Raw genomic sequence first — 12,293 nt, forward strand, 5'->3', positions numbered from 1 at the left:
CACACTACCTACATACCATAAAAGATATTTTCTACTGTCACTGTCATTCAAGTGTTAGCTGCCATCAAATGATTTAGAGAAATGATTTTCATCACACCAAATTAATATTATAAAATCTCAGTGTTGATTTTTACATACTATTTTTTAAAGTTTTTCTTTTCAGAGTGTATGATATATGCTAAAAAACTGAGTCTACTTCAGATGATACTGTAAATTTCACTAATCAGAAAATTTGGGACTAATTGATGGTAGAAATTCATAGTGTTTAGCTGGAGTTAGATTAATTTTCAAGCCTTCTCCACAAGGCAGTTTCAGCAGACTTCTGCAAAGTATTTGCATTGTTCTTCTTGATGAGATAATACTATATGCAGCCATTAAAACACATAAGTGATTGTTTATAGTGGAGATCTTACTTTATGCATGCAACATTTATTTGTCTAAACTGTCACTTAAATGTCACCAGCAAAGCATGAGTAAAAAGCTCAGCATTTACTTCAGCAGAAATATTTGAAATCATGCATTTGAACAGAATTGGTCTAGAGAGCGAGTCTGATGGGGAGCAGTTAAGGGAACTGGGGCTGTTCACAGAAAGGATTGTCAGGCATTGGAACAGGCTGCCCAGGGAAGTGGTGGAGTCACCATCTCTGGAGGTGTTTAAAAGATGCATAGATCAGGTTCTAGGGACATGGTTTAGGGGCAGAGTTAAGGTCTCTTCCAACTAAAATGACTCCATGATTCTATGATTCTATTATGCCCTGTTGAATTTTAATCTGCCTTAAATCATGTTTTAAACATAAACAGTAGTGAATTTATTCCCCGGTATTCAGTATGCCAAATACAAAATTGCTCTAATCTGTTTATAACTCATAAATTTCACATACAAACATATTTCAGATATGCTTTAAATAAATTATTTGCATTTTCCAAATAGCTGGTAGAAATTAAAGTTTGTTAAAGAATTTGAAGAAATATTCTTTTGCTAAAAACAAATCATATAGTTCTAGTGATTCTAGAATGCATACGTATCTTCCAACTGTATCAACTATTTTATTTTCCAGCTTTATGTTTTTTTAAGATCCATTATTACCTTATAGCCAGGTCCTAACTGATGTATTGCAAAAATCTGTGCTGGGTTGAGCGCTTCAGTGAATACATATACTGCTCCAAGCTGGCCACAGAACACTCTATTAGCATCAGCAGTCTCCGAAGAGCCAAGAAAACATTTGTCGTAGCTCTGTATCAGAAAGAGGTAATATTAATGAAGTTTAGTCACACAAACTATACAATGAAATAGTATTTATGTACAGCTACTGAAGGCAAAAAATAAAGGGAGATTGTAATTAAGAAAATAAATAATTTTTTACTTCTGTTCCTGATTCCCTGTAGTGAACAACTTAATTTTGAATATAGCAGCATTAATTGTTTCACAGGTCAGTATTGCAATGGTGTTATGACTGGCTGCTAGGACTTCTTTTTCATTAATTTTTTGACATATAGAGAAAATTAGAACAGTACATTCAAGTACCAAACAACCTTCCCTATGGCCTTCTAGGAAATATGAAAGCCTTGAAGTTCCCTGTAATTATACCTGGAACTCCCAGTGCTAACACATGAGAACACATGCTGAAATGGACTCCTTTCACTGTTGTGCTAATAGAGCTAAATGTGCCTAGAAAAAACAAAACAAAACAAAACAACCTGAATTTTCCTAGTTTGCAACTGGTGCACAGCCTTCCGTTATGACCACAGCCTATAATGATTTGCTTTGACCTTAAACTCCTGTCTTCCACAGTTACAAGAATTGCTATTTTCCATTCCTCCCTCCAACCACTAGCCCTCTGCACAAAGACCTGCAGTTCTCCATCTACCCATTTCCTATTTTTTCAGATTTGAAAGTTTTTGGTGTTTTTTTGTTTGCTTGGGGTTTTTTGGTTGGTTGGTTTTTTGTTTGGTTTATTGTTGTTGTTTTGAGGTTTTTTTGTTTGTTTATTTCTGATTTGGGGTTTTTTGTGGCTTTTTGTTTGTTTCTTTGTTTGATTTTCAATTTATTTTGCAAGAATAAGGTTAAGTTATTCTGGTGCTACCAAGAAAAAAGGCTGTCATATGAAGCAAAGTTTAGAACTTAACTGTCTAGAATAAAGTTCTGGGAAACTGGAAAATAAGCCGCAGTGCAAGAGGACAACAAAAGGAAGGACAAGGATCTTTGCAAGGCTCTTCTCTCAGCTTCCTTGAGTCACATGTACTTTATTTAAAGGAAACAAGGATCAGGCTTCATTTTTTGAGCTCAATCAGCAAACCAGCACTAGGAAGACTGCTTTCTCATCTTGTTTGGCTGATGAGTTTTACCCTAAGAAAGACTTTTGTCAGCCTAGAGAATGGAATCAAATATGGTGAACTGCTACAGCAGCTGGTCTAGGTGGATAAACTATTAGCACAGAAAATGGGACTCTGTGAAGAGTTAAGAGGAAGTCAAAGATCTTGAGCTCAGCTTTGCAATGAGGTGAGGGGTGAAGTACCCAGGATTTTATTACCTCATTTATCCTCCTTTAGACCAAATACCTCTTCTAATTTTTTTTGTTTGGAATTTCTAGTTTTTTGATATATTTTCTTTTCGGACAAAAAAACTTCTGAAAAAAACCTACATCAAAACTGATTTACAACATCTTATTCAGGATGCACAGTGCAAAAGATGGGCTGTGAGACCTTCTGACTGCTGGTAAATTTAGGGGTGAAAGTTCCTAACAATTTTCAATTAGTTCATTAATGTCTTGCTTAGCCTTGAAGGCTTCACTGACACCTGTGCTATTACCATCAAAAAGCCTTGAGTCAATTCATGTCGAGCAACCGCCATTCTTAATATTTATTTGAGGATTTTGTCTGAGCTACTGATGCCAACCTTTTTCCTAGTTCTTTCTTACAAATTCTGAGACATACTTTAGTTGATGAAGGAAAGGCTGCGGATGTTGTGTAATTAGACTTCAGTAAACCCTTTGACACCGTATCCCACAGTATTCTCCTGGAAAAACTGGCTGCTCATGGCCTGGACAGGCATACCCTTGGCTGGGTTAAGAACTGGCTGGAGGGCCAGGCCCAAATTGTTGTGGTGAACGGAGTCAAATTCAGTTGGTGGTGGGTCACAAATGGTGTTCCTCAGGGCTCAGTGTTGGGGCCAGTTCTGTTTAATTTCTTTATCAATGATCTGGATGAAGGGATTGAGTGCACCCTTAGTAAGTCTGGAGACAAGACCAAGTTGAGTGGGAGTGTTGATCTACTGGAGGGTAGGGAAGCCATACAGAGGGATCTGGACCGGCTGGATCATTGGGCTGAGGCCAGTTGTATGAGATTTAACAAGGTCAAGTGCTGGGTCCTGCACTTGGGTCACAACAACCCCAGGCAGCACAACAGCCTCAGGGAAGAGTGGCTGGAAAGCTGCTTGGCAGAAAAAGATCTGGGCTTGTTCATCAACAGCCGGCTGAACATGAATCAGTAGTGTGTCCACAGCATCCTGGCTTGTATCAGCAATAGTGTGTCCAGCAGGGCTAGGGAAGTGATCGTTCCCCTGTACTCAGCACTGCTTAGGTGGCACCTTGAATCCTGTGTTCAGTTTTGGGCTCCTCACTACAAGAAAGACATTGAAGTGCTGCAGAGTGCAGAGGAGGCGACGAAGCTGGTGAGGGTCCTGGAGCTCAAGTTTGATGAGGAACAGCTGAGGGAACTGGGACTGTTTAGCCTGGAGAAAAGGAGGCTGAGAGGAGACCTTATCACTGTCTACAACTACCTGAAAGGAGGTTGTAGCATGGAGGGTGTTGATCTCTTCTCCCAAGTAGGAAGTGATAGGACGAGAGGAAATGGCCTCAAGTTGCACCATGGGAGGTTCAGACTGGATATCAGGAAAAATGTATTCACAGGAAAAGTTGTGAAGCACTGGAACAGGATGCCCAGGGAAGTGGTTGAGTCACCATCCCTGGAGGTGTTTAAAATAAGTATAGATGCATCTCTTAGGGACATGGTTAAGTGCTAGATTTAGATTGTGGTTGGACTCAATGATCTTAAGGGTCTTTTCCAACCAAAACGGTTCTATGATTCTAAGGGCATTTTCCTGGATTCTTCTAGTTATTAGTTGTACAACACCCATTGTAGCTTTCCACAAATTCTGAGTGTTACATATAATTACACTGTAGGTCTTTTAACCTGTAGTAATTTCCAGTTCTGTCTTTTTTCATTCTTACTGGATTACTTTCCCAGTTTCTGGTGCTTTCCTTCATTTTTAATGGGAGGGAAGGGCTAACTCCTAATCTTCTCAATATTTATTCAGTCCTGTTCCAGATGCCAAACAGTGCATAAACTTGACATTTATTTATCCATTTATTTATTTATTTATTTATTTTAAAGCCAGCTCCCAATACTCACAGCTCAACTGGTCTTGTTCACATTTCCAAAGTTTTAAACCTGATGGACACAACTGATCCAAGCTTGTTTGCCTATTTCTGTACATCCCTGGTAGTACGTCATTAATGACTGCAAGATGAGGTGACTGACAGACCCGCTTCCTTCAGTGCCTTGGTACAAATCCTTCTATTCTATTTACATGAAAAATTAAACTCCTGGCACCTATGGACCTTGTTACTTAAGGACACAACTTTACTCTTAATATTCTTGATGCTTGCAAGCCTTCTTTCAAATGCAGCCCAAGTGCTACTGATGTCATCAGCCTATTGGCTTTTTACCACATAAGTCAACTTCTAAAATCCTTCTACAGTTTCCTTATGCTACAGTGGAAATGTGCAGTTCAATGAAAGATGACAGGACATGATCAAGTGTATCTTCATCCAGCTACTTGAACAAAAATCTTCCATCAAACTTCAATGTTCCCATATTCCACAACTTCAGAAGTTTTATGCTTTCTCTCACATTATTTCCCATAACTGGGTAAAATTTCCAGTCTAACAGCTGTAATAGCCAAACTCTTCCAATTTAACTTCTGTCTCCAAGTGTATTTCATCTCTTATGAATAATTAACTACATAAGGTATTTAGAGCTGACCACAACTACTGACCAGCTAGCAATTGCACACATTTGATTATGTTATACCCTGTCAGGCATTTCACGTTGTCTCACTGTCATAATCTCTAGCTATATTTACTCCTTGGAATATAAACTCAATGAGTCATTTACCTCTAGCTACTGTATCTTGGGTAGCACTCTAACACACTGCATCTCAGCACTTCTGTGGTTTATATATTTCATTAAAGAGTATTAATTAAGTCAGAGCCAAAAATGTCTCTGTGGAAACAGTGTATCAGCAGCATTCACAATAGAAACAGCTATACAAAGAAGTCAACAGTGTCTTCTCCTTTTTCACCCATACTCATATTTTCCCTCTAACATTTGAGTTCAGCATTGTGGAACATTTTTAATACACAGAGGTCCCCTCAATAAAATGAAAAATCTTGGTGAATGTCTGAGTGATTTAGAGTTTTCATAGAAGACATTTTGCAAATCCCTAGATGAAAATACGTCTATTAAGACAACATATATTTGTGAAGAACACAGATGTGAAGCCTTAATAACTACTTAATATAATATCCTCTATCTTGCTGTCCATATTACAGAAACAGTTAAGAACCCAGTGACTTCACAGCTATGTATAAATAAGAACGAATTAGAAAAAATAGAAGAAAAAAAACATTAAAATCATCTTCTTCAACTTTCACCCTTTTTGTCATCTGCATCTTTAATGTCTTCCAGGGCACACACGAAAATTATGGACCGAGGTATCCAAAGAAAAAATGAAGAATACCATGGTATTTATTTTGAACTTAGTCTATTTAACAGATACAGATCTATTTGCAGATATACATACAATCTTCTCCAGGTAAAAATGACTGTTTTCTGCCAGTGGGACAAGCAGATGCAAGAACACTGTGTTGTTGCTCTGAGCTGACTAATGCCTTGCAACTGTACATCTCTCAATATCTTTAACTGGTTTGGATGGCCAATAAGGGAGGACATCTCTCTCTAAAAGTTCACTACCTAAGAAAATTGCTCAGTGTTTCAGGGTTGAAATTTTGTAGCAGTTAATTTGTACTTGTTAACAACATTAATTGATTATTAATACCTTAATACTTAGCGTATGTAAAATCTGTAACTCTACCACATTTTACTATGGAAAAAGCTAAGTATTAATCCATTGTTATCAGTGTCCCTTATACACTACCATATACTAAAAATATTAGATATAACAATCTCTCCAAGCAAAATCTCAGTAAATGTCATTAAAATAACTATGCAAAATACTGCCCCCCCATAATAGTCTAAAAATATTAATATATAAAATCATTAATATTAAATTTTCTTAAGTACTTAGAAGATAGATTAAAGGAAAAAGTTTTTAAAAAATTGCAAGTATCTAGACAAAACAAATATAGTACTTTTTTTTTCTTTTTCCATTTACTTTCAAATGAATAGCTGTGAGAAAGGAAAAAATAGTCTTACATCATTCGTGTTAACATGCCAGGCCATGTCACCATAGGATACCAGCTGACCATTCACGTAGCATCGTATTTCACTGTTTCTCCATCGATTATAGATGTGTACTATGCTTATCATGTACCACTGGAAAGAGAGGGAAAATCAGTATGTAGTGACAGTTTTTGTGCTATAAATCATAAACCTAATAAATAGCACTAAAAATAAGTGAGCAGTCTCATAAAGTTATACAAACAGATGCATCCTTGCAAACTTGTAAAGTGGAGTCAGTGGAACTTCAAGTTTGGTCAGTAGATCTGTGCCTAAAAGTAATGATGTACATGCATGCATGTACATGTGCATGCATGCAATTTAAAAGTTGAATACACTTCCATTCCTGAAAGCATATTTTAATCTAAAAACTATACACTGTTAACACAAAACACAACTGAGTTCTAATGGGAAATCCAGTTCTGCATGCACTTACCTTAACAAATTCGTATCTCATATTTTTGTCATTGTTGTCTGTGTGAAATTATTAAGTAAAAGATTCACAACAGCAAATTTTACAGCCTAGCTTAAGATTTCATCCCGATTGCTTCATATATATTTCTTTTTCTATTCATTACTATTCCACCAATTTTTGGACCATTACATAATCAGAGAAAGCCTCACAGTAAAATGTTTTCAAGTTCAACTATGGTGGTCTTTCAAATAATCTGTTCAACAGGAATAATTATTTCCATTATAAGTACATTCAAGAAGAAACCCTTAAGTTTCCCTTAAAACTGAACCTTTCAACTCATCCAAGACTAAGAATGGAAATTTAATCTTTAAGATTTGCAAATCGACAAATACTTAACCATAAGGGGTGTCTGGATTAATCAAAATGTGTACAAACCAGATGAAAATGGACATACTGGAGAAAGTCCAGAAATGGCCAAAAAAGCCGATTAAGTGATTGAAGCCTCTGATACATGTTGAGAAGCTGAGATACGGGTCTGTTTAGCCTAGAGAAGGCTCAGGGGGATCTCATCCATGTGTATAAATACTTGATGAACAGGGGATAAAGAAGATGGAGCCAGAGGCTTCTTACTAGTATCCAGTGAGAGGACAAGAGGCAGTGGGCACAAACTGAAATACAGGAAATTCCATTTAAACATATGTAAGAAGGGTGGTAGCAAGCAGTAGGGACAGTGAAACACTAGCACAGGTTGCTCAGAGAAACTGTGGAGTCTCCTTGCTTGGAAATATTCAACAACCAATGGGACACACTCAGAGCAACCTGATACAGCTCCCTTCTTTGAAGAGGGGGTGAGACTAGACTGTCTCAGCATGTCCCTTTCCTATCTTAATCCATACTGATTTTGTGAAAAATTCAGCTCATCTTCCCTGAAAACACCATTTCATATTTTAATAATTTGGAATAGTAATTTACAATGTACTTGTCTTCCTTGGTATCTGTTTCAATTATTATCTTTTGACTTTTATGTTCAGCTAAGCCTCCTTTTTTTCAAAGCAGAGAATTTCTGCATCCCTCAAGGCATTATTTTAATAAGTCACTTAGTGACTCTGTCCCTGAGCTGGCATAAGTAGATACAGAGCCTACTAATAAAGAAATCTGACTCTCTGATACAGAGAAAATAAAAGCAAAAAGCTTTCACATGTCGGTTTTGAAATCAGATAGAGCACAGAATTACAAAAAAAAAAGCATGCAGCAAAATATATTTTGTCAATAATTGTTGCAGTAGCCCTTAAACTGAGCTGTATTCTGTTACATATCTATAGTATCTAGGTATATTAGAATACACATATTTTTCCACATCTGTTTCCAGGTCTTCAAAATTCATATTTTTTTCATTTTCCTCTCTCTTAAAACTCATAAGTAACAGAAGGGGGAAAAAACCCTACTAATCATATACCAGTACATAAAAGCATCTCACTTGTATATCCAAGTAAACAGATCTATTGGGTATTACTAGATTAAGGACATACAGCTACAGCTTTGGCTTCTGAAGTCACATGTGACCAGTTAAATTTTTTTGTTGATGTCCAAGCAACAATGAACAAGTATTTGTTGTAGGTCACTCCCACCCCATCAAAAAAACAAACCCACAACTCAATAAGCAAATGTTACCCATTTTGTAGGCAGATTATATTTCTGAAAGTAACACCCATCACAAATTCAACAAATTTTCATAGCTCAAAATCTGGAAGCTTAACTGGTGACTATGCTAATCAGAAACGAAGTGCAAACCACATGACTAGAGCTCTGCTTTTGTCAACACTTCTTTTCCAAATCTTCCCACATCACCTAACATAAATCTTTTAAAAGAAAAATTCCTTTGTCCTCTTTCTTTCAAACGTTAATTTACCAATAATCACCACTAAGTGATGATTTTAAATACTTTCATCCCAACAGCAGGCATTCTTTGCAAAAGCACTATTCAAAGTTGTACCTTTTATAATTATTTCTCATATTTTCAGTTCTGATAATTTCGTAGTAGAAATCAGCTCACAAACATAAGCTCCAGGTTTTATCCTTTTATCTTATATCTGTGTTTTTTCTTTTACGGTGCTTAAGAGTATTTCTGACAACATACCAGTTTGTGAGACTGTCCTTGTGAGTAGCTTAAGCCTGACAGATGACTCAATCATTTGGTTAATTACTTTTATTGAAACACTGTTCAAAGAGCCTGTAAGGAACTAAAATGAGCAATGTTATCTCGGGAGAGCTTTGATATCCATGTCAAACTTTAGGAAAATTATATAATCTGCTTCTTATAATATTTTTTCCCCACATTAACCACCATTCATACACATGCAGTTTGTTTTAGTCCAAGTTTCCTTCCTTCCATGCAACTGGTTCTTATTCTTAGCATTGCTGCTATGTCAGAGCACCACCTGTGTCTGTTACTTTGACCCACAAGACACGCTCTGCAAAAAACACCGAGTTTTTGTTTACTCGAACACACATGAAGACGCACGTGAATGCACACAGAGTCTATCTCAGTTTGTCATGATAACTAATCTAGTAAAAAAAATGCTATTTTGCCTCTTGCACTTAAATTAACTAAATTTACATTATAACTTGTAATTTCTTTTTAGTCAGGGAAGTATTCAAGTGTTAAAAAACAGTCTACTCTTTTTGTCCGGTTTGTCACTAGTATCAATACAGATAAAATGAGTAACAGGTTTTCAAAGCTAGTTCCTAAAATAGAGGATGGCAAACTCCACTGAATTAAGACCATAATGCATTCTCATCACCAAGAGAATAAAGGTCCTTCTGAGATTCCTGCTTGTTCAATGAACATCCTTCCAGCCCTGTATTTTAATGGATATAAATTCTCTTACTGTGTGATAGCATTTCTTTAAAGCTTTCAGAGGAGTATAATACTTCAAGTTCTTGGGAAATCCACATAGTGTGGATCAACTGGCTCACAAACCTGTTCTTATACACAGTAAAAATCCTTCAAATAATTCAACAGAAGCAGGGGACAAGACTTCCAGTGTAATATTGCATTGCTTTGTCCCCAATATGTTTATCCATACATTTTTTAATCCCTCCTTTCTGTTTTTCTAGCTTCTACTCCATTTTGATGGTTAAGAAATTAGGCATGATAGTAAGTAGTTCCAAATATCAGCAAAGCCTTTTTCTAAAATTTGTACCATTTTCCATCACCCATTTGATTGACAAAATAGATTATATACCACAATTAAAAGTTCGTCAAATTTCATATTCAAATTTCCTTGAAACTTGGGGGTGTGTGCTGTACAGTCCTGGCAACTAAAAACTCTCTCTTGTATTGATTTCTATACCTCTTCTACTGACATTTCAATTTGAGACACTTCCTCTGACTCATGCCCATTGACTCATCGTGTAGTAAACAATGATGCAATTAATTCATTTAGCTTTTTTGTTAGGACACTATATTTGTCAAGGTCTCCTATTAAGCCTTAGTCATCTAACTGCCCCTATGGACTGGGAAAAAAATTGTCTTGTCATTTTACATATAATTTGGTACAACTTATACTGTTCTAAGTATTCTTCATTTTGATACAACTCCCACTTTCTGACCAACTTCATTGTACTTACAGTGGTCTCTACTTTGCTATTTATCTGTGGTCAGGTATGTTGTGAGGAGCTTTTAAACTTTCTATTGGATTTTTTGACTAATGGTATATTTGCTCTTAGTCTTCTGTATCTTTGAATTTATGAAAATTCTCTAGCACTATCAAACATCTCCATCTTTTAACAACTGAAGGCAATTTTTTTGCCATTCCTTTTTTTAAAAAAATAAAAAAATAAAAAAAAATCCTGCATATCCAAGCATATTCTGCATCTTTCAAATCAAAGTCAAGCAAAAGTTGACCTCTGAGTTTTCTAAAAGTTTCAAACGGAAAAAAATCCAAATGTGTCTGGTATTTAAAAGTTTGAACTCTTGTCCCAGTAAGACGCCACCCCCCAGTTTATAGCAAAATAATGTAAGCTGCTTTATATTAATAAGTTTTTTGATCTTCCCTAGTTCATCACAAATGCTGTAAACCATCCTTATCATGTGGCTAACCATTTAATCTGAATAGTATCACTTTCCTACTTAGTTACGGATTTTCAGTGCACAAAAACTCTGTTATTTGTTGTTACAATGAACTCATTTATCTGATGAGTTTAAGTCTTTAATACATGACATCGCTCCTCTATTGGAAAGACCTGTCACTCATAACTGTAAGTACTATACAATTCAAAATAAGCATGCACTGATGGTCAAGCCAACAAAGCTTCTGATACTTCTGTTATGTTAATAACCTCATATAAAACAGACATTCCAGTTTCACTTTTATTTTCTTAGATATGTAGAGGCAGGCATGTCTCAATTTCCTATTACCTATGTCTCCTTTGTGTGAATGTTCTCTGCTGAAGTTTTACACGCTTTTTGTTGATTTCTCTCCTATTCTGTATCTGAGGACATGGTTTTCAGGACTTTACTACTACACAATGAACCAAAAAAGTTGTACAATCCCACATAAAATTTTTCTTCAACTTTCAGTTGAAAAATTTCCCCTTCCCCCCTTTTTTTTTAAATTTTCAAAGTTAGTAATACAATTTTAAGTTCTTCCTGCAGCCTCCTTCCCTATATCATTTTCTCAAAAGTGCACCAGGCCCATGCTTCTCTGTTATAGCAAGAGCTTCCTTAGGTAGGATTCATAAACACTTGAGATAACAGCCTGTCAATTTTTTATACTGCTGAAATCTTTCAAGCTTAATCACCCACTGCTGCGTAAGTCATATTCCTGCTCCATAGCACAGTGCAATCAGAGAGATGAGGCATCACATACTAAGTATTTCCAAAATGTCAAACTTACTTCAGTCTATACTACAGTTAGTAAAGGTTTTCAGCATCAGACACACCGCCCCCCTGCCCCCCAACCACCCCCCAAAAAAAGCAGTTTGCTCTTCACTACAGTCCTTTCCTGTTCACACTTATACAAGGATTGATGCTGAGGCTGTAACTCAAGTGAGTGAAAATTACTGGGTGTTGCTAATACACAAAAAGAAGTGTAGACATATTAAATGCAACACTACCAAAGCTAGTTTAGCTCTGTTGAGAGGTCAATTATATTACACCCACATTTTCTACTTGGGGAAGTGGTTGAGTCACCACCCCTGGAGGTATTTAAAAGATGTGCAGATGTGGTGCTTAGTGACATGGTTTACTGCTGGACTTGGCGGTGTTAGATTAATGGTTAGACTCAATCTTAAAGGTCTTTTCTAACCTAAATGATTCTGTGATGACCAAACTTCTACATATATTTTTATAAATACT

General features: G+C 36.3%; 1 protein-coding gene across 2 annotated transcripts in view; it reads right to left on the bottom strand.

The window, feature by feature from the left end:
- Positions 1-12,293, bottom strand: part of NBEA (neurobeachin) — a 490,666-nt gene that overhangs the window by 371,427 nt on the left and 106,946 nt on the right. For both annotated transcript variants that reach the window (XM_082063608.1, XM_082063609.1), the window contains exons 7-8: positions 6,496-6,615; positions 1,088-1,234 (exon numbers count right to left, since the gene is read on the bottom strand). In XM_082063608.1, coding sequence (XP_081919734.1) covers positions 1,088-1,234; positions 6,496-6,615 — 267 coding nt within the window. The remainder of the gene's footprint in view (positions 1-1,087; positions 1,235-6,495; positions 6,616-12,293) is intronic.

Source organism: Streptopelia decaocto (genome assembly GCF_964273445.1).
Source record: "Streptopelia decaocto genome assembly, chromosome: 1".
NCBI classification, from domain to species: Eukaryota; Metazoa; Chordata; class Aves; order Columbiformes; family Columbidae; genus Streptopelia; species Streptopelia decaocto.